The sequence below is a fragment of the Lates calcarifer genome, linkage group LG3, assembly GCF_001640805.2.
Source record: "Lates calcarifer isolate ASB-BC8 linkage group LG3, TLL_Latcal_v3, whole genome shotgun sequence".
NCBI classification, from domain to species: domain Eukaryota; kingdom Metazoa; phylum Chordata; class Actinopteri; family Centropomidae; genus Lates; species Lates calcarifer.
The window spans coordinates 14,561,528-14,584,986 of record NC_066835.1 but is presented as its reverse complement, the minus strand read 5'-3'; the positions used below and the strand labels follow the sequence as shown (position 1 = coordinate 14,584,986).

Below are 23,459 nucleotides of genomic sequence, written 5' to 3'. Positions count from 1 at the left end.
AAACATGTACCCAATTAATCATTTATTGTGTGAATGTCAACCTTCAAGACCATCACAGCTAATGGGCTTGTTACATTAAAGGATCAGTTCACCCAAATTACAAAAGGACATATTATCTCTCTTACCTATGGTGGCACCTAGCCATGGAGATAGTTTCAGTTTAATTTGTCAGAGTTCTGAAATTTCTGCCTCTACGGAGGTTAATGGAATTTTATATGAAGTTGTCACAGCACTGAAAACTTTTACTAAAAACAATGGTTGGTTAATCCACGGAAATTGCTGTGAACATTTATCATAGGGCCACCCTGTCTCCTAGAAACACCTACTAATATTACCTCTGAGGAAACATTATATTGCACAGAAGTCACAGGGAGGCAGTTAGGGTGGATGGTGGGTGTACAAAGTGAAGGCTTCAGAACCAGAAACCAGGGTTTTTATCCTGAGTCTCATGTGTGGTTAGATGTAAACAGAAGTACTTTGGTTAAGATTTAGGGGAAATGTTAATAAAATAAATATGTTGTGTTTTGTGCCTCAAGACCATGATTTTTCCCTAACCTCAAGCAAATGCTGTGAGTTCCAAAACATAATCATAAAAAGTTTTACCATGCTTTGGTTGCTAGGAGAGGATGTTGTATTTTAAGAGTGGATATTATCAGAAAACAAATGTCAAAACACTGTCAGCAAATATTTTACTCTTTTGCTCAGTATCAACATGTTATGACTTACCAGATACATTAATTAACAATTTTTCCAAATTATGTTGATTTAAAAAATGTCATCCCTGCAGCATTACGTTGCTGATAAACAGTATCAGTTGTATACAAAACATAATTTCTAGGACACAGGGTTGCATGGAGACTACTGCTTTGGTAGAAACACTCAGGTGGAAGCAAAAATGTCAAAGTGGATCTCTCAGAACCAGGACCAATAAAACCAAAATAGTCTGCATGGCAAGGTACTACAAGGGGTTAGTGATCAAATATTGTATTATGTTATTATTTGGGTGAACTGAGCCTTTAAGATCTTATTGATGCCTGCTGTTCCATACTGTAAATAACAATCTCAACTATCTGAAAACAGATAAAGTGTCGGCAAGGTCACAAGTGCAGGGGAACATGTGTCTACACATAAGTGTGTGCATGTATGCATTTGTGTGTTTACTCCACCTTTGCCTGGTGTTTGCATGTATGGTATTCACACATTTCCTGTGCACTCTGTAGCATGCTTCCTAATCTCCTCACACACCTTAATGAGCCAGTTCTTCAGGATTGGACCAATTAGTCTCAGTAATCTGGTCAATTTAACCATTCCGCTTTCTCCTCGGGGTTTTCCAGCTCCTGGAAATCATGCTAACGCTCTCCTGATGTTCCCATCAAATGGGGTGGAAAGGAGGAGGAGCAGAGGGTAGAGTTGGGAGGGGGTGGTGGTAGGAGTGGAGGGGGGGGAGAAAGCTATCGGCTGTTCGATATCATAATGGTGCATTACAGCTCCGAAAGCTCCCAATGCGCCTCAGCTAGCTACACCCGAGGTCAGAGAGAGTATCGTTTAGCTGTGATAGAAGCATCTGTGCTTTGAGCGGCGGGGCCTCTCTCTCTCTCTTGCTCACTCTCCCATAGGCATTATCGTTTAATTGCAGGTGTAGCAGGTACACGGGGTTAGCAAGGGTTATCCATAATGCGGAGCAGCATGGTTATAACCATGTATCACCGTCACTCTCTTCTCCATTAGACTGAACCAAGCGTCTGGGTATCGATCTTCAAGCCTCATTTACATCCAATAGGCCACACAATTATCAAAGCTGTAATGAAGATTTTAAATCTGCATCTGGATCTGCTGTGACCTCGGCATCAAGATGTGCGGTCCACTGCCTTGCACACCTTCTTCCCTGACCCTTGTTCCACTCTGTCTCATTATGTGGCGACATCTGTGCGGCAAGCATAACTTCAATCTAGCATAATTAGCTCCTACCTATAATTAAGGCACCTCTCGTGGCTCTTCACTATCTGATTGTTTTGCTGTGGTGTGCTGTGTTATTAACTTTGCAGGGGGAGGAAAAAAAACTCCCCAGCTCCTGTTTCTCTGTTAACTTAAATGCTTCTGGTGTAATTTTTTGCAATTATTTATTATACTTGTTTATGGTAATTTACTCTTTTTCCCCTGCACACATGACAGAAAAAACAAAGAGTGCAAAAGTGATAGCTCAATATGCAAGTTTTAAAGGCAAAGTAAAGGTATAAAGGTACACATAATTCATTGATGTTAACAATAAGATAAAAGTTGCTATTTAAATCTTTTAGCCAGTGGTTGCTCCAGCACATCATCTTTCACTGTGCTGCTCTTAGGTGTTCGTAAATGACTCTCTTTATCAAAGTATACGATGGCAAAATGAGCAGTTAATTGAGATACAGAGTGTTTGTCTTGGACTGAATACACTAACATCATATCGATTGCAAGGCCTTGTTTATGTCACATTTGACTGAGCATGATCAATTCTGTCCTGGCACTTTGATTGATCACCAATATGCTGTCACAAGTATTGATTGAGGCTATGGTTAGAATAATGCCACCATCCTAAATGGGGTGCATGAAGAACATGCTGAGCTGGCCTGATTTGTTTCTGGACAGCCCTTCCTCCCACCAGAACCTCCTGAATTTCTCTCTACAAATCTCTTCCTCTCCTCTCCAAATTCTTTCCAATAAACTTCCCCTCTTTTCTTCATCTCTCCCTCTTGGCCTCAGTCTCTCCATTTTGCACACAAACACACACTCCTTCCTCTCTGTCTTTGCTCATTATCCCTCCTTCCCCAATTTCTTGACTTGTCATTTTTCCAAAGCCTCTACCCAGATCTCCTCTGTGCATCTGTGGATTGTGTCTCTCCGTTGCTGTGCCCCTGTACAGCCAGACTCTTCACTCCATCCATCTCTGTCTCTCTCCTGCCTCTCCCCACTCCCCTCATCCATCTCTCCTGCTCCCTTATTCATATCCTCTGAGCTTTCTCTCCTCTCCTCTTTGTTGCGTGTCATGGCAACCAAGTTTCTCCTTGACCCTTTGCAGCAAAAACCACACACACATTAGTGTGAAACACATCAGTATGTGAGTATATCATCTTTAGAGAGTTATGTGCTTTTTGTTGCTCTGTATGTGTATGTGTTACAGTATGGTACCTACATCTATCTATCTGTGTATATGTCTGTCAATACTACTTGGACAATCGAACATTACACCCATATGTTATCATTGATCTCATTCTGTTTATATTTCTGGGAACTCTTTGCTTGGAACAGGGATTTACTCCCTTTCATTCACAAGAGCATTAGTAAGGTCGGCCACTGATGTCAGGTGATAACATCAGTGACACTCAGTCGGTGTTCCAGTTCATCCCAATGGTGCTGAATAGGGGTTGAGGTCAGGTCTCTGTGCAGGCCAGTCAGGTTCTTTCACACCAGACTGGGAAAAAAACATTTCTTTCTGAAACTCACATTGTGCTTGAGGGCACTGCCACGTTGAAACAATTCTGTTGGAAGTACAATACTGTGTAAAAGTTGTTCTGGAAGGATTCATATTCGCACAATTGGAAATAAGAGCCCAAACCTGGTCTGATAAAAACAGAACTAGATGAAAAGTACACAAGAACTTGTAGAAACATATACTATATTTCTCTGTCTCTGACCCTGAATACTTTGTTGGTAACATTTAAGTCAACTCCAACAAGTAAGTAAGCAGCCAACTTCACTTTCTTGGGGTTCGGATCAAACAACAGCGGGTAAGAACTAAAATGATCCTGAAGGTGAGGGGACATGACTAAGCAACTTAAAGCAATATTCTGACATTTTGGTAAATATACTAATTCACTTCATTATAGAGAGTTGGATTAAAAGACCAACACTTTTGTATGGTAGCAGCTGGTTGACTTAACATAGCTTAGTGTAAAGACTGAAAGCAGGCAGGAAACAGGAAACAGCTAGCCTACCAGAACTTCAGAAGCTCACTAATCATGTCATTAGTTTAATTTCTACAAAAAATGAGGTGCAAAAACTGAAAGTTTCAGTTTTACAGGAGGTTATTTAAGGGAAAGATTTAAGAGTGGTATCCATCTTATATAATAGTCTAATCTGATAGTTACAGAGCTGCACACAATGAAATAATATCTATTTAACCATAAAAAATTACTTAGTGATTCAGTGCACAATATATTCTATAGCTCAACTATACATCTTAAATGAGTAAGTCAACTTAAGTAAGATGTAATGAGTACAGTGACTAAGGCTACATATCTCTATGGACAAATGCATCCACAACAGCTTCCTCATATACATGCGCAGCCAAGCAGACAAATGTCCAGTCATTCCTCTTCCTTTTCTTCTCCTCCTTCTTGTGTCTGTCTCCTCTCTTTCTCTCTTCCCCTCCCTCCCTCCCTCTCTACAGACCAGGGCCAATTAGAGAACATCCCATGTTCCTTCTTGGCTCAACCAAGACACTCTCCTGGGCCGCTAATTAAACACAAACCTTCCCCCTTTCTGTCTCATCCGTTCTCTCTTTCTCTCTCTCTCCCTGCACTGTCACCTCTCTCCATCTGCCTCACATCCCCTTGCTCTCTCTGTCACCCCACCCCACCCCCCTTCCTCCCAGCAACCTCTTTCCATCAATTCGCTCATGCTTCCCTCTTTTCACAACTCTCGCCTGGCCCTTCATCCCTCGCCCTCTTTGCCTATTTGTCACGGTAGAGGTTTGATATTCACATTGGGACAGTCTTCAGAGTCAATCTGTACAAAGCACCAGACTTGTTATTCTCTACTGCTAGTGTTAACCATGCGCCCTGTGACCTCAGCCATGTACACTTTAGGAGAATGTCCAGATCTGACAGTGCTGGTGCTTTTTAACAATGTTCCTCCGCAACTACTGTTGCCCACTGTCCGCAGCTGAGCCCACTGACACTGACAACCAACTCTGTTAATGGGCCAGTCAGAGTTACTCACTCTACTCCTGCTTTCTCTCTCAGTCCCCCCCCCCCCATCACTTCCTGTCAGGGCACAGCATGAAGAAAATATATGCAGCTTCATAGAAACACTCACCTGGCTTGGCAACATGTCAATCAGCTCTCACTACATGTAAATTTTGGCAAAGAAAAATAGAAGACATCTGTCACTGCCATATTTTTGTACACTGGGTTTCATCCAAGAAACTTGATTAGTCAAAGATATTACCCAGCCATGGTGTTTATTCCCATTAGGCACAGCTATTTGTTCTTTTTTGGCTGCCATGCAGATTCATGTAATAACCAGGGAGCTAGTTAGCAATCTTTCTTGTTATCTTTTCCCCCCTTTATATCTATACAACTTTGAAGCAAACTTCTGAATCCACAAATGTTTTGTTATTGCATCATTTTCATACCCTCTATCACAGGAAAAAAACAGCCTGTTGAGCACTATTTCCATGTTAAAGACTCCCCTGATGGCCTCAGTAAAATATATATATATATCTCAGAAGCAAATCTTTCATTTTCAAGGCAAAATAGGAGCAACAAGAGATTCCTGCCAACCGAAAAAGGAACAGCTGTAGATGCTCATTCTGATTCATGTGCTGCAAAGTAGCTTCTTGTTTTGGACTGATGGAGGCAATTAGTTGTAATTTTTAGGGATGGACTACCTCCAGTAAACTGGAAAAATTTGAATACACTGATGAGGTGACATGATCCATCTTATGGTCAGTCACACTGTTTACCCACTATTTTACAAGCAGACACAGAATTAATGTATGACACTGGTTGCCAACGTCAGGGTCAGTGAGATGGTGACAAGTTTTATCTGCTATGTAACATTTGGCGAAAGGCACTTTTGATGGAGTTCCGGACAGATGAAGTGTCTTCAGCCATGCCAGCAGTTCTGTGAGGCTGAACCAAGGCACAGTAGTTAACGCTAACATCAGCATGCAAACATGCTCACAATAATAATGTTAACATTGCTGAAACTAAGAGGCTGCACATTTACAATGAACACAACCTTTTAGTTTGTTAGTGTGCACAAATTACAGCTGAGGCTGTCATCTGTGGCTCTCATCAATTTTGCTGCAAAATCAAAATATTGGACAAACTGAAATGTTGATGATGCTAGATGAAAGAGGATATTAGGATTCATCCTCTGGGTACCATGAATTGCTTTACCAAATTTCATTGCAAAGCATCCAGAAGTTGCCACAATATTTTAATAAAAGCGAAAAATGTCAACCTCATCGTGGTGCCAGAGTGAAAGTCAGGGAACCATCAAGTCAGTATTTTTCAACCTCTTGGGAGTATTAATGTTTGTGCCATCCCCAGTGACACACTGCTGGAAATGCTAAAAATGATGGGGGTCATTGATGTATAAGATTGCAAAAAGTTATCATTTATAAACCAGATACAAAATTAGTAACACTTATTGGAGACGTGATTTTATAACTGTCTTCTAGCAACGGTCAGTTCAACAATTTATTTCCCACTGCATCATTAGTTCTGAAAGTGTGCTGCCAGTGACATCCAGTAGATATACACATCCCAGAGGGTCGGGAGTGTATGGTGAGGGGGAGAGAGAGAGAGATTTCTCTAGGTCTCACTTTGTCAACAACTGATTGATAAGAGGTTTTGTTTTCATGACGCCACCCAGATCACCCAACTCCCTCTCCCTCATTCAATCCCCAGTCCCTGAAGCAAAACTAATCCTAACTAAACTCCAAGGATTCCTCCCATCTCCAATCCCACTCCTCTTTCTCTCACTACCCCATGTTCTGTCATTCCTGAATTGGCACTAATCCTCCCCCCTTCTCTTTTTCATCTCCTCTTTCCTCCGCTTTGTGTTTTTATGATCTGCCGTTACCAGAGCAAAACTAATCTCCCGCTCCACCTCCCCACCCTCTCCTCCCGCCATGGCTCCAGTTCTCCTTGCCCCTTCCTCATCGCCTCTTACCCCCCCACCTCCCTCCCTCCTACTCTGGCTCCCACTTCTTCCCCCTGACACCCTACTGTTATTCACCTCAGACCATAACTGTATTTACCTCTCTCCCCTTGCTCCCTCCCCACCCCCCAGTACATCTCTTCTACTCTCCATGGGCAAAGTTATATTGACAGCCAGGCCTTTGGAAAAAAGGCTCCGGTGAAAGCTGCCGCCATGTATGTGATGTTCCTCCCCAAAACGTCTTACACAAATAGACTTCATCTGACACTTTGTATCCAAGAGCAGTACTAGAAGGAAGAAGATGTACCATGTAATAGTGTTCTTCCACCTTTCAAATAGGAGACAGTGGCAGTGCAGCAGGAATAAAAGCAGAAGCAAAGATTTTTCCCACACATACCTGCAGCCTAGCTCGATTCAGACATCCTCTGATGTCTCATTCATATACTGAGATACACTCATGAGTACTGACATATATATATATATACACACACACACACACTCACACTCAGACAACCACACGCACACAAATACTCATGTATTTGTATTGAAAGAGGCCCTGCAATTTTAGCTGTATCTCAAAGTCCATGGAGAGAGAGTGGATGTGGAGAGAGCATGAGGCTGTCAGCTCATTCTTCGTAGCTCTGCCTCAAATGCGTATATCTGCTGTAGCCGCATAATTACAGAGTTATCAGAGCCTTTCTCAGGTCCTCAGCTACCGACAGCATATGAAAAGACCCCAATTAAGCAATTATCTTTAAAGGTAGAGCCTAATTCAGTCATTTGAGCTCCAAAGAAGCATTGAGAAGGAGACCACAGTGGCTGACAGCTAATTCAGAAAGTGGGGCTAAAAGCATTAAGGCTCAGATAAAAATGGAAGGGGCTTGTCATCATGTAACACTCTGAAAAATTGCAATAGCTGCGCCAAAATGTCAGGCTCTTGTCAGAAAAGATTACAGTTTTTATATGCATGCTGTGGACATTCATGCCACTTTATCATACATGTTCATTCTTCGCGGTGCTTGCATACACTGCAGCTCTTACTTGTGAAGTTCAGGTCACTTTAATTCCCTGATATGCCACTAAACTACACTAAAACACTGGGCAATTGAGTAAGGACTTTTACTTGCTCTCTAATGGCTGACAACTCAATAAAACACCCGTTCTTCAGCATGCCACCTTTTTAGTTCTGCTGTTTAACACTGTCTAAATGCTGCTCTCATTTTTACAATTAGTCTCTCACACTTTCACCCTCTGTCTTTGTCACTCTCTCCAATGTGAGAAGTCCTAAACACTGGCCTCTCGCTGTAATGATCCTCACAAATCACCACACCACTCTCACGATTCTACGCCTTATGAATCAAAAGGAGAAATCGTTGCAAATGGGTTCTTTTTTGTTTGGTTTTTTACACCCATCTGCCATTTTTTCTTTGTTTAATGAAATATGTGATAATTTGTACCTTAAAAAAAAAATCAGTATTTCACTTCCTCAGCCTGCATATTCTGACATCTCCTCTTTGTTTCATCATCTGAGCCCAGCTCTCTGTAAATGCAGTCTGTGAGAAGACAGTGTTGCTGCTGTGGTCTGCTTTGTAATGTCCAGAGCTTTCTGTGTGTCTCTGTGGTTGTATCAATCTCAATTGTCTGCGTTATACTGTTTGTCAATGTGTCTACACTACTGGGGCAAAGTGAAGTGATAGACGACTTGACTACCTCCTCGCCTCTTGAGCTTGCAATATATGGGGGAAGAAATGACAATTGCAGTTCTGACTTTTTATAACTTTCTGGTATCATGGTGCAGTACATTCTAACTGTATCTTAGAGAGAGGCTGACAATGTATATTTTGCTGTTGGACGTAGAGCCAGAGCTGTGCTGATTGTCTTTTCATTTCAACAACAGTGCTCTGGCTCGTTCTGACAATAATCCAACACAATGATAGCCAGACATATTGTGATGCATTATTCATTTTTGCCTGTGTCTGATTACCCGCTACCATTTGACAACCATCACACTCAAATGTGTTTGGATTACAAGCAGTGAGGAGTGAAAAGGGGAAAATGGCTCATATATTGCCCATCTATCATGCAAAGAGGGTCTTTTGCAGCAGCAAGGGAAGAGAAGTAAACAGTCCCTGACTCACTGGGGGTATAGTTCATAAACATTGAGCTCTAGTTTGACACAATGTCTATCCACAGGGAGGATAAGTAGTCTCATGAGTGGTCAATAAGTCAGACAGTGCTCCATAATCCGCAAAGATAAATCCACGATGCCAAGGCAATACATAACGTTTGAGTTGTGTGGGGTCATTTAACCATTTCCATTGATTACTATCATTTTGGAAGCATGTTGCCGTCAAGGGGCCTGAATGGAGAGGCTACTTAAGACTGGACATGCTGATCAATAGCACAGTCTCCAGGTCCAGACAGCATCTCACACATCAAGGCCATGTGGAAGTCCTCCCCAGCTCTCCTCTAGCTGGATCAATACACCGCACATACACACAATCACACGCACTCCTGTTTGCTTCCCACCTCCCATCAACAGGTGCAGTTTAATATGCCTCATTTATAAGAGTGAGTCATTGAATCAGCCCAGATTGAGTCGCCTTGTTCTACATAAAGAGAGCAGTCAGACACTTCGACCGCCACTCGCCGGCACAAGAAATATACTAATGTTTAAAGGACCCGTAAAGGATCTGCCAAGGTTGAAAATCAAGATAAAGCGCTCAGTCGATCCTAAAATTGATTTATAACCTCCCTCTCACAAAGAGCTCTTGAAAATACATGAGCCAGTGCCACAGTGTTTAAGGCTGATTTCATTTTGAGCTGTATTCCCTTTGAATAGAGTCTCAGGACATAATCCAAAAATATGGTTGGATAATATTCCTGTCAGCCTTTAAGTTAGCTCTAGGGAATGATGGAGAGGAAAGTAAGAGACACTAAAACGCTGCGTCGTGTGTTTACAGTGCAGCATTATAAGGACAGGCGGCTTGACCCCTGCTGCTCATATCGACAGCTATTACTGATTTTTCTGCTATAGGCCTCAGTGTGTTCCACCAGCAGTCCCAACAGGCCAGCTCATGAAAGAACTCTCACTGCCAATCTCAATGTCCTTTTCAACAGGCCAACTCATAGAACAACTCTTACACAAATGCACCATAAAGTCCAATGAGCAGAGTCTGCAGGTTAGATCAATACAGCTAACGGCAACGTGCCCTGGACCAAACATCTTAAAATCGCTATCACCAGAGGTGCCAGAGTCGCTCCTCAGACCAGATCAATGCCTGACCGGCTCACTCCATTAGAGGACCTTTTTATCAACAGATGTGATTGGTAGAGGTGGATGAGTTAGTGCTGGCACAGGCGCTGGCTCAGCCTTTCACCTCTTGCTATAGGTTTCAGGTGCACTTAAGCAGATGAACTCATTTGAGATCTTGGTGGAACTCCTGCTTGTGTACTGAGTAAGTTTTGATCAGTGTTCAGTGAAAACGAGGACAAGATGAGGATATAGTAAGGACGCAGTGTATTCAAAATGCATTCAGCCCAAATTCAACCACAAATTGTTCGCTTTTCTGCCAGATCGGTTGTTGTTTGACGCACAGGTTGAGGGGGATCACAACGCCTGATTAATTGCCTGAACAATCAACAATCTGGCTGTCGGACGCTCAGATGGATTTCTGGCAGAATTTTTGGTCGGCTGTCTTGCAGTTTGAGCAGCTCCATGGAATGATTTCCCACATGGGTGCTGCCAAAGGATCCATTATAAACTGTAGTGAGCTTGTTTTAAAATTATTATAGTGGCATTTTACATGTAGTGGTTAATTTTAGTCTTGACAGAGTCTATGATGTGATACAAGACTGAACAGAAAGACCATATTGTGTGTATATTTACCCATCTAATATTCCTTTTTCATTTTACTTTCCATTTGCAGTAGAATTACTCAAAGTAATCTTGTTTGAATAGACTTTATTAGAACTGTCACTAGACAAAACTGACCCGATGTTCCAAACGTACTTTCAGTGTAGCTGCTCAACTGATCCGTACAATAGGTGGCAGATTGTGGCCGTGCAGACAGACTGATTGAAAGAAGATTAATAAAAATGTAGTGTCTGCACATCTTTACATACCAGAAAGTATTAATCCCTAGTTAAAGCCGCTCTAATCAGTCTTGTATAACAATGGATCAAGTTACTACACAAAGTGTGAAAGGTGTTGTTCACTGTGAAAACCTCACAGAAAATTATCTGCCTGACTCTGAGAGTTCCCCTTAGCTCTATGGAGCGTTTTAGCCTTTCAGCTCATTGTTTTGGATTTTTGGACCTCAACTGTACTGTTGCTCTCACCATGCTCATCAACCTCAGCAGCAGCTGACTTGACTCTGAGTCAAGGGAGGGTGAAGTGAGCCAAACAGATTTACCAGAAAGGTATTATGTCAACATTGTGTTTACATGTTTTGGAGTGGCAAAAAATCAATTAATGTGGTTTGAAATGCTGGCTTAAACACATATCAAACTAACTTCAGGCTAATATTGATCTTCTGTCAGATTTCAATGACCAACGCTTGACCACATTCACACACGTACATCTTGCTAGGGGGCATGTACAGTGCCTAAAGGGACTATCATTCATAAATTATAGCCTTCATAAAGCTATACAGATCCAGTGTGCATTGTACTATGTATTTTGCTGGTAACAGGAGTATTCTCCACTCAGCTGGAGACGAGGTAAGATAAAACCCACCATTAAATTTATTGTGAATATTTTTGGTAAAAGGTAAAGTCTGACCCTGAAAACATAAAATAAAACCAGACATACAATGATTCCATGTCGTTTCAAATGAAATGTAAAAAGAGTAAAAGTGCAGAATCCAGGAAAATCTTACAAAATGTTTGACTGTACAAAGTGTCATTGACTATCCTCAGAGGTCTGTTTTTGTGATTATCCCTCTCTCTCCATTTTATGATGCTGCCACGGTTCAACTACATTAATGTGGTGTTAAACACGGCTCCTTGGAAGTTTAATTTATGTCCTCATTTATTCTTGCAGAACTAATTATCTGTAAAATTAGAACTGTTAAACACTAGACTGAATCTATGATTATTTTAAATCGTATCTGAGAAAACCGTTATAACAAAAATGTGTGACAAAAATGTTGTAATGAAAATGTGAGTCAGAAGTGCCAATTTAGCCAAAGAGTGAGGTTGAAATCTGAGCAATACTTACTTTATTCAGATACTATGGATTACAAGTTGATTTATTATGTTAATGTGAGATGGTAGCCTGAATAGCTGACTTATGTCATATTAGATACAGTTCTTTATTATTACATTTATGCTTACTTGCTAGGTGACATTTGGACACCTTGAAACACAATAAAAAACTTAATAATGTATTGGTTGACACATAATTCATTATAACCCATTTTGAATTCCCTAATACATTATAGTCTACCAGGCCCACTGAAAAAGTTAAAGCAGCATGAACATGTTATGTAAGCAGTCACAGTGAATGACATTCACTTTTCTTTTCTTTCATTTTGCAAAAAAAAAACCATTCCATGTAAGAAACTCACAGTGGGAATTTTTCATAGATTGTATTAAAACTTGAAACAACTTATTTTCCATTTCTTTTTGTCTTCTATAATGTGCTCAGCAGCGTGCCTTTGCCTCTGGACAGATCCCACCAGGAGCTTTAATTTAATATATGACACTCATTTTTACCAGAATTGCCCTTCTGGCCCCAAGGTCTTATGTCATGTGTCTTAGGGGGTGGCGGATCATTTCATAGTTTCATTTTCCTTGACAGTATCAGTCTGAGGCAAATCGGTAAATCACATTAACTAAATTATACATTTTGTGAAATGTATTATTCAAAGATTAATTTATCACAGACAGTTTGTTGTTTCACAGAATATTAACCTTAGAATGAATTGCTGGGTTTTTTGTATACTTTGATAGATTAGTCCTATAAATTATTTCGCGCTGCTCTAAAATTCATTTTTAGAATATGATTCTCTGGACAGTCTAATGGAGCAATTTCGAGCTCTTTGTTCCATCAGCCGTCTTTCAAACAGCAGCTCTCTCCTCTCTTGCACTCCGTATCAAACTTGGCTTCCTTTTAGGAGGCGTCCCGCTGTGCCAGCGACACCCAGACATAAATACCCTCTCTCGCCAGAGCACTTTCCATCTCTGTCTGACCCTCTTTCTCTCGCCTCTCTCTCCCAACGTGTTTCTCCCTCTGACTCTCCCATTTTGTGTTTCTTTAGCATTCACATCTCTCGCCTACCTACTCCTGTAAAGACTTACCTTTTTCGTTGCTTGGTTCTGTGTCTTTGTGTCTCACCTCTTTATTTCAGTGTAAAATTCTCTACTCTGCTTTTAAACCAAGTACATCTTCACACTGCGTTATCCTCCATCACACTTTCCTCTCACTGCTTTTCGTTTTACTTTTAAATTATTCAGACACCTGACTTAATAACACTTGAGGTCTTTTGGAAGTTTTCTTTATCGAATCTAGGTACAATGTTAATTCCCTGTACAAAAATAGAGCAGCAGTACAGCACCAAACTATTGTTCTTTGTCCTGGTCATTGAGTCATATTGCACATTATGATAGTTGTCAGATTTATGTCTCACGGGCACTAAAATGTAAAGTGAAATACATATTTTTGCTTGTTTCCTTATTTATATATAGAAAGATTTACAAGTTTTTTTGTATGAAGTCAATATACTGTATACTTTCACATTTTTTCAGCAATAACAAGTAATTTCAATCACTGGTGGAAAATTTCAAGCCCATTTTATAGATAGATGTGGGTGGGTGTGGACAGATTTGTGCTCGTTTGCACCTGTTACCACATCCAACAGTGATGTCATTAGGTCCTGGACTACACCTGTACATCACTGCAGCAAGATGAGAAGTTAAACCATCAGACGGAGTTAAATGTTTGAGTCAAAATACCATTAACACAAGTTATTCCAATACACGAGAAAGACTGTTTGATATCAGCAAAAGCTAGCAGCAAAACAAACACACTCCCCAATCTCGCGGACGCGCATTGTCATAGAAACCAACAACTGAGTGAGAAGGAAAATGGCGGATGCGAGTGCGTCCGCTTTTTCACAGCTGACGCAAAACAAACGCAATATAAAACATTTTCAAACTAACGACATGCACACAAACACAACATCCACAACATGAAAACTAGCAAGAGTTAGTAGTTCAGCTTTTTACTGTGAGTCTGTAGATTTGTAGCTTAGCTAACAAGGGAGGTAACTTCACCTAGCATTTCAAATTATGCATCAGTCTCACTGCACTTAAAGTCTATAACAGCCTTTGGAAACGTTGTAAGGCCAAACATCACAATACAGAGCGAACAACGACGGAGCACTTAGACTGTGTGTTACATTAGCTGAGGTGAAGCTAACACGCAGAGCGGGCGAGACGGTTTCTCAGAGCTAGCACAGTAGCTGCAGATACTCACAACCCTCTTCCGAGGTCTTAAGCCAAGAAAACGCAGAACAAAACAATACTGGCCTACTACCAACACAGCAAACTAATGTTACTCACCTGTCAAGCAGAAACAGCTCAACCTCCGCGTCTGACCTCAGGCCTTTCAGCTCCCGGAAGTGCCTCTCCACCGCTGGAAAGCCGCACCGATACTGACGCTTCTTCCCACCGGCCTGGTCATAGCCTTTCCTTGTAGGTTTGTGTTCCTCTGTCCGTTTCCTCTTTGGTTGTTTGCCTGCCATTACCCCGTCTCTACTCTGTAGCGTTAGCATGCACCGGAATTTCCCTCTTTCTTGCGCACACTGCTTTTAAAGTCTCTCACCTCCTGCGCACGGGGTCGCACACCGATCCATCTTATGTATATCCCAATTCTACAGCCAGGGCTGTGTAGAAACACCATTTTATTTGTATTTTTATTTATTTATTTATTTATTTTCAGTACACACAGAGAGAGAGAAAGAGAAGGGGAAGCTATGAACTGAATTTGAATAAAAATGTGTTAGATTATAATTGCTAGCCCTAGTTATTATTATGTTACTGTTGTAGGCTAATATTTACCCAAACTCATTATTTATTATTTATTTTTACGCACAACAAGCTCAAATTATACATTAAAACCATCACACATTTATTGTTAATTGCACAACATGATTTGCATATGACATTCAAAACTACAAAAGACACATATTATTAAGAGTTATTGGCAAATAGTACCAAAATTAAAAAGAACTAGACAGTTCACAGCCATAAGATATTTTAGTTTGGGTAAATAATCCAACACAGACAGATTTTTGACAGGAAAGAAAAATGAGATGTCATTATGCAAAGATATCCTCCTGAGCATCTGTGCCTGTTGTTCATTTAAAAAAAGCTTTAGACAGTCTTTAAGCACTGCATTTCTTATCAGTGCAAGAGAACCTAATGAGAAAAATGCATGAAAAGATTCAGTAAGGGTTGAATAAAGGGCTTGGTTGTAGATACTTAAAGACATTTCACCTCTCATCCAAGGGGCTTCTTCAGTTGAAGAAGCATCTTAAGTGAGAGGTGAAAACATCTACAAGAATCTACAACCAAGTCCAGCTGCCCCTGATTCTACTGTCCCTAGATTACCATGACCTGGATGACTGAGAATCTTTGCAGACATGCATGAAAAGAGGAATGCAATCAATGATCACACTTTTGATGCTAAGAATAAGCGATGAGTGGTTGTGATCCTTAAACACTGCTTGGCTATGAGCTCAAACAGAGACGCAGAAGTGAGGATATTGCCCTCTCAGATTGTTTAATTTAAATGATTTTAGAGGCCTGAAGCGTTAAAAGTCTACTGTATTTCATAAGAATGTGAGGACTGGAGAAAGAGATGGAAAAAATTTAACTGTTTTTTTCATTTCTTGCTGATCATCCTGGAAACCCCTGGGTCCTAATACTTGGGATGAGAACCACTGACCTAGATAATAGTATTCCCAAAGTTCGACTTTACATTCTTTGATAGCTTCCTCAACAGCATGAATGGTTTGCAATGGTATACATGAAGGGAATACTATTTCCAAAAGGCGGCCACAAGTGTGAAAACCAATTACACAGCAACAATATACCTTTCAAATGACCTAGGATATGTCATCTTATGGCTATTTTTGTGCCAAAACATAAAAACTTGGGCTCAAACAGTTTTGTCAGTTAATCAGTTGAAGTAACGTGCCAAAGAATCCCTTATTCCAGCTTCACTTTTGTTATTTCCGACCAAAGATTAATCAGTTATTTGAGACTATAATCTGAAGCTTAATCAATAACGAAAATTATTTTGCCGCCCTAACTTCAGTCACTCAGTGTTTCCCCCCTCGGCTTTCAGTCAGGGTGAAACATCCTCTGAACACCATTAAGGCTCTCCTTTGAAAATGAGCACTGTAATATTATTAATAATATGATATGTGAACAATGCTGACTGGTAGATTTTCAATAAAAGGTCATCAGCCTGATAAACTGGTTCATCATCTTGCTGCACTGAGCTGTTCTGCAAATACAGTCCCAGATTTAGGTTATCATTTACCTTTAAGTTTCCAACAGGAACCAATTTTCAGCATGATTCATAGATACCTCTGGCAGACGCTCAAGCTTTTTCTTTTTTCCACCTTAAGGCGTCAAACATCTTATTCTACCCACCACACATGTCTGGATCTCAGCAGGAGGCTCAGATTGCTGACCATGGCAGCCTAGTGATTACCTGGGCAACATTTTCCAGAAATTGTCAGAAATCTCCCTGTGATTCTCAAAATATTTTCTCTCCTCCATTACCCGTGACTTCCAAAGTTGTGTAGTTACTACCCACCGTGTCTGACTGTCACCACAAGCTCTGTTAGCAACGCCTCAGTCTGTGTCCTAGATGCATACAGACTAACAGATTTGCTTTTTTTGGTTAGGATCAGAGCTACACCACATAACAGAAATTGTTTTACAAATGTGATGTGGGAAAATAGAAGGTGTAGATTCGGTCTAAATATAAAAATAAAACCCTGAGTCACAAGCAATTTTGTTTACATTTTGCGTTCAATGCAGCATATATGCAAAAAGGCCAGTTGAATTAATGTACACAGGCTCCCCCTTTTTCATAGTTGTGTTCTACTGCCCCCCACAGTCCAAACTGGGAAACAGAGCAGAGACATTATTATGGGCTTTATGTTTGTCATATCTGACCGACAGTCTTTCCATTGAACTGTTTTGCGAATGGATCATATCTCACTTTGATTATTTGCCATCTAGAGGAATTCAGTCTAACTGGACATGATGACAACAGGAAGTTGTCTGTGATTTAAATATGCTATTGAAAACAAAAAAGACAACTTAAATCACTAATTCAGACATTAACCCTTTAGCACCCTCTTTTGGGTTGAACTGCCTAAAATGAAACAAACTAACCATTTTTGATTGCCATAACCTTGTGTAACAAAGTCTTCAAGGATTACTGGACTGCAAGACTGTTCTGAAGATGAAGAGACACCATATTTTTGAGGTTTTAGTCATACGTCTTTTTGAAAATTACCACAATAACCAAAAAGACAAGTCTAAGTAAAAGTTATTAATACATTGAACACATACTACTGATATTCATATAAGTTTTCATAGCACTTACATGTGAAAGGTCTCCGTAATGTTTACACACCATGAGGAGAACGATGTGGAGTGAAAGGTTAACAGAAATGGATCTGACTTCATAACATGATCTGATGGTCATACATACTGTATGACAAAAAGGACACTTACTCGCTTACACTCCAGGTGTGTTGCTGGGACTTCAGAGGCCCCTGACAAAGTGTGACATTGCGATCCCGACTGATTAAATTAACTGTATCACTTTGCCTCTCTTCACAGCCTTCTCCAGCTCAGTGGAAGTATTACCCCACTTTTTGTCCCACTTGCAGTTTCCACAGCATACATTATCTAACCTGGGAACTGAACTACATTAATTGCTTTAAATCCCTAAATGACGTCAGACAAATTCCCAGCATATAAACAATAAGTAGGCCTGAAAGAATTTGTTGATTAATTGGCTAGTTGATCAGTTTAGGCTCCGTTTTTAAAAAAGTAAATACACCAAAAATTCAGTGGTTCCAATTTCTCAAACCTTAATATTTGCTGATTTTCTTAGTCTTATATGACAGTTAAACTGAATATCTTTAGACTGTTAGTTGGATAAAACAAAACATTTAAATGATGTCAACTTAGGCTCTAAGAAGGCTAGGCAGTAATGAAATCAAAACTGTGGTTGTAGCCCTTACAGTGATATTAAATCCTTGCTTTAGTCAACCATTTCCATATCAGTGGTGCCATGTTTTTGTTCTAAATGATATATTTTCTACTATTTGCTATCTTAAATTAAAACAATTACATGAGACTAGACAGTATTTTTTCATAGGTCTAAAAGAGCAGAACTTAATTTGTGAAAAGCTAAATCCTGTTTAAGACTGACACCCAAACCCCTGAATTATCTGGTCTTTCAAAATTTTTGTCACTGCCTTTTTGTTAAAACCTCAGCACAGCCATAATCCCCCAGTCATTTACACCATGTATAACTGCTAAATGTGTGGCAGATGCTGTCTGCCTCTCTCTTATGCAGGTACATCAGTGTAACGACTCGACCATTCAGAAAAAACATTTTGACCGTTACGCTCACAGATATTTAGTGGTAGATGACACCCATAATACACATTAAGAGACTCTGGAATTGGAAGACAGGCAATAAATAAAGTCACAGTGCCAGACAACAGATGCAGTATCACTGTGCCACAGGATGAACACCAGCTGTGTGTCGCAATATCACACATTCACCAAGTGTGCTGTTGTGCAAACGTGCCGGCATATTTTGTCGGCTCACACCTTTACACCAGCAGGGGTGCATCATGCTATACGATGACAGGTACAATGAGGCGCCCCAACACTTGATTATCATACTTATGTCAATTTTACAGCACAGTTATGGTTCACACTTATTTCATTGATACATGTGGCATCAAAGTGGAGCTATGAATAAACTGCTAGATGTTTCTGGGGTTATACAAGAACCCAATGTTTAAAAAAAAAAAAAAAAAAAAAAAAAAGTGAATTGTATGAAAGTGAAACATCTTGCATTTTAAACCAGGGTTTTATTTTCTGTGAACAGCAGCATCAGTGATTGGCAACAATAGAAGTGGTGCATACAAAAACGTCACGCACCCAGCACTCTATTTAAGTTCTCTATATCAACTATAAAAGCAGTGTTACAATAAACATTTTCAAACTTTTTTGCAACAGGCCTGATATAATGCAATGTAATTATATAACAACCTAGTTTTGTGACAATTTCTCTACGATTATCAAATGGTTACTTTGTCTGGTGTGAGTGCTTTGTTACATGCAGTTCATGAGTTAAGAGTTTTATTTTGTTAGAGATCTGGTTGCCTTTGAAAACATGCTGTTGGGAAGGACATGGTAATCACCCCTTACTGCCCCAAGTGCAAGCTTTCCCTTTACAGGCAACAGCAAGAGGGGTGCATTCAAAACAATTTCATGCTGCTGTCTGGTGTTTTTTTTGTACCAACTACTAAATGATGGGATAAAAACTAGAGTTTAAAGTGACATTCTGTAAAACTTCCAGCACTGACTGCTCAAATATATGTATATAATGGAGTGAAAAAAGGAAACCAGGGATGAGCAAATCTTTCTATTTTCATGCAGCTGCAACATATTACGATACAAAAAAATGGGGCATTATCAGTTCCACACTGTATCTGTAATAATCCAGTATTCTAGTGTTACTGTCAAGATTAGCAGACAGGGTCAAACCCTGTCACACACTAATTCTACAGATGCATGATTTCAGTTATTTCGAGGACTAAATGCATTGTGACTTTTACCATGAGCATCCCCTCATGCATTTTCAGTGTAATGCATGAGGGGATGTTTATGAGAGTGTCTTGTTCTTTAAGGTTTTTACTGGTTTATTGAAGGTGTTGCACTGAAGAGTTTGGCTCAACAAATCTCCTTATATATTGTATAAGATTGTACAAGATTTTATCTATCTATCTATATCTATATATATATATATATATATCTATATATATCTATATATATATCTATATATATATATATATAGATATATATATATATATAGAGAGAGAGAGAGAGATGAGAGATATAGATATAGATACACACATACATACACACACACACACACACAGTACAAACTAGCACTGTCAGAAAGAACTAAAAGGCACAAGTTCACAGAACAGCTTTAAGGCAAAACCTTAGCCTCAAATGACAGGAGAGCAGCTCAGCACACGGTAGTAAACGAAGACAGAAAATCAACACGCCAGAGTGGGTGCTAGTATTCAGAACGAGTATGTCCCCCCCCCCCAAAAAAAAGGAAATAAAACAAGTGTCTCAATGAAATATCAATTAATACCAAACCAAATGCAACTGCCGTTCCAACATCCATTTCAATGATCTTGGATTTATTCTATAAGAGCATTTTTAGGGTAGTGTCATTGCCATTAAAGCTGTCAACTACCTTTTTTTGTTCAATTTCTAACATATGTTTGATGTGTCAAGTGGCTCTGTGTGATCGTACAGTAGTTGTAAACCCCAAATACTGTCAAAACACAAGTCCACACTAATAGGATTTAAAAGTTTACATTTATTTCAGAAAGGGCAACACATTCATAAATACTGAGCAGCTGACTGGTACAATTAGACCTATCAAAAAGACTTGTTTTAAAGTAGGCCCAAAACTAATATATGCTCTTATGGAAAAAGTGATCAAAACTAGTTGCTAGGTGACTATTACAGATGTGGCTTTTCATGCACATGACAAATTGTTAAATGCCAATTTACAGTGTCATTTAACCTGAGCAGCAACATGTCACTTAAAACCGCAGTTTGATGTTTTAGAGTTTAACTTAATTTAAGATCCAACTATTCTATCTGGCTTGTGTTGCGACCTGAGCTTAACCCAGAGTGCACTCTATTAGAATATTTGAACAAGTTTCACTTCCCACATCTTATAGCAATTGTTCTAAAAAGCTGGAATATCCAAGCAGGTTCAGCAAGTTGGACAGATAGATTAAGTCAAAAAGACAGTGTTAGCTGATTTGAAACATTTCTGGCAGACAATGTGTCACTGTTAACACATGCACAAGTCTTTTCTCCAAGAGAAGGGTGATGATTTTGTTCCTTCAACGCATACTCCATTCCACAACCACTGTTCATAACTGTGATAGTCCTTCTCCAGGTCCAACGTGATCAGCCCAAATTACAAGTCACCTACCACACAAGAGCTTGGTAATCTGACAGCATGATCCCTATTTTGAAGCGTTGATCTGTGGCACATAAGTGGGACTGATCTTCCAAGGACCCAGAGTATCTCTCACTTATGATTTTGGGTTAGGCAGGGGGCGCCGGAACAGCAAGATGTGTGGCTCTGGAGGAGGAAAGAAAGACATACAACATATTATCAGTGATAGTCACACTTAAAACAGTTGTGATGCTTTGATTCTTTGTGAGGAAACTAAACGCTTGTATCTCCCGTTACACCATTATTGAATGAGGGGTGTGACCGAGTTTGCACCTGCTGTCCATCTGCTTGTGGCCACTAAATCTGCTGAACTGTTGACCACTAATCTGTACCAACTCATTAGAAGGTGTAAATGTACCCTTTTATAATGTCAGACAACCACCAGGATCATTAAGGGAGTTATCATCTTTATAAAACAAAATGGGGCAAAAACAGCTACAACTTTAAAATCAGCTACACAAACAAACTAGCAACATCTCAGTCCTCTAAAGAACTGAAACTATTGGTCAATTAATTGCTCTATATGAAATTTCTGCAACAGCCTTAATCCTCTATTGTGTTGTGTGCCTAGTTTCAATTCATAATTATGACTTGGTGGTCCCTACAGTCAAAACAATGTCTATACTATGAAAATGTAGACATTTGACTGTAAAATATCTATAATTTAAACTTATATTAACCTTCAACACTGTTGTCTGAATTGGAAACCAATTCAACCAAAAAAAAAAAAAAAAAAAAAAAAACACATACACTCTCCTTTCATGTATGATGTTTAACTGGTGCGCTAAAGTTTTCATCTATGAATACTTCTCAGTAATTCAAAACAGCCAAAATTATATCTGTTAATTTCTTCCACAGCGGCCTGATGTGGTCTAGCCTACTGGTGTGTTTTCAGATAAGTTGAAGACATTGTTTCTGACTTAGTATCAATATCAGATACCTGGCTGGTGGATCATGTAATGCACCCATCCTTGGCTCTGTTGGACACCCAGGTTTCTCCATTCAGTCTCAGTCATCAAATGGGTCTTCGGTACACGCTTTGCAATGTCTTTGGGTAGCATTACATGCCTGTCATAATAAGAGGAGAGCAGTGAACCAGACAAAAATGTATATGGTGTACAGTGTTAAATAACTGGCAACAGATTCAGAGTAATGTTAAATTGGTGAGATTATCAAATTGGTTACAGACTATAGCATATTAGACATGCATACACCATACCCACCTGTACTCATATTTGTCATCGTCATATTTTTCAGAGTAGAAGATCTGTTTGTGAGACATGGCGGAAATCTGGTGTGGAGAAGTTTTTCAACATTAGTCAACAATCAGAATAATAAATAAAAGCAGATTAGCTGTGTAGTTTGATGGCCATCGTGACAGCCAACTTTAGTTTGTATCGCTAAGCCAGTGTGGCTAGGCTAACGTCGCTCAAGTTAGCCGAGAACAAGAGTTATCTCTGACAATTTGGGATCGATATAAACGCCAAATTTGACTTCTCTTATTGTGTGCGACACAATAAGTGAGGTTCCAAGTTTACCTTATAAAGTGTCAAGGTATCCTGATGTTAAAAAAGGTAAATTATTCCAGTTTTATGGGTCCAACAGCAGCGAGATGTTGCCTCTTCTTTGTTTCCCTCTCGAATGTTTGAGAGCCCGCTTTTCACTGTTCAAATACACTTCACCTCATCCCATTGGCCAATCGAACGAAGCGCTCTCTTGCCATTGGCCAGGTCTGTTCGTCGCAGGGAATTGTCGCAATCGCCATCTCGGCTCCTAATTGGCCAGCTTTGTAGAGGAAAATATTCAGATTCGTCGTGGAAGCTGCATCTTATCCACTGCAATACAAACATGACATAATTTAATACTATTGCATAACCAGTTACCCAAATTAGTTTTCATCGTACTAACATGTGCAGATTTCACGTCACACAAAAACAGTAACAAATGCAATAAAACAGAGAGGTGACACGATGCTTTAAGAACAACTGAAGTACGCCCTCCAACTCACAACATTAGAAAGTTGTCATTTTTATACTATTACTAAAGTTGAGTAAATTTTACCTTTCAACACCACTGGCACCCCTGAAAGAATAGCTTAAATGTACCTGACAAATCAGTGCCAAACTAACACAACACTATGAAAAGGGTCATATTCTAAGTTTTGATTTTTAAGTACATTTACTCTGTAAAACTTGAAATGCAG

At 39.8% G+C, this 23,459-nt stretch overlaps 2 protein-coding genes across 2 annotated transcripts in view; both read right to left on the bottom strand.

Annotated features, from left to right (window-relative positions):
• Positions 1 to 14,755, bottom strand: part of LOC108888884 (ephrin-A3) — a 102,566-nt gene extending 87,811 nt beyond the window's left edge. The window contains exon 1 of the mRNA XM_018685086.2: positions 14,494 to 14,755. Within this exon, the coding sequence (XP_018540602.1) occupies positions 14,494 to 14,705 (212 nt within the window). The 5' untranslated portion in view covers positions 14,706 to 14,755. The remainder of the gene's footprint in view (positions 1 to 14,493) is intronic.
• A 5,824-nt stretch (positions 14,756 to 20,579) lies between these two features.
• cks1b (CDC28 protein kinase regulatory subunit 1B) lies at positions 20,580 to 22,947 on the bottom strand. Its single transcript, XM_018685046.2, has 4 exons — positions 22,795 to 22,947; positions 22,480 to 22,547; positions 22,197 to 22,324; positions 20,580 to 21,382 (listed from the first exon to the last, which is right to left on the bottom strand). Exons 2-4 carry the CDS (start codon positions 22,536 to 22,538, stop codon positions 21,333 to 21,335), a joined length of 237 nt encoding a protein of 78 aa, XP_018540562.1. The 5' UTR covers positions 22,539 to 22,547; positions 22,795 to 22,947; the 3' UTR covers positions 20,580 to 21,332.
• Positions 22,948 to 23,459: the final 512 nt, after the last annotated feature.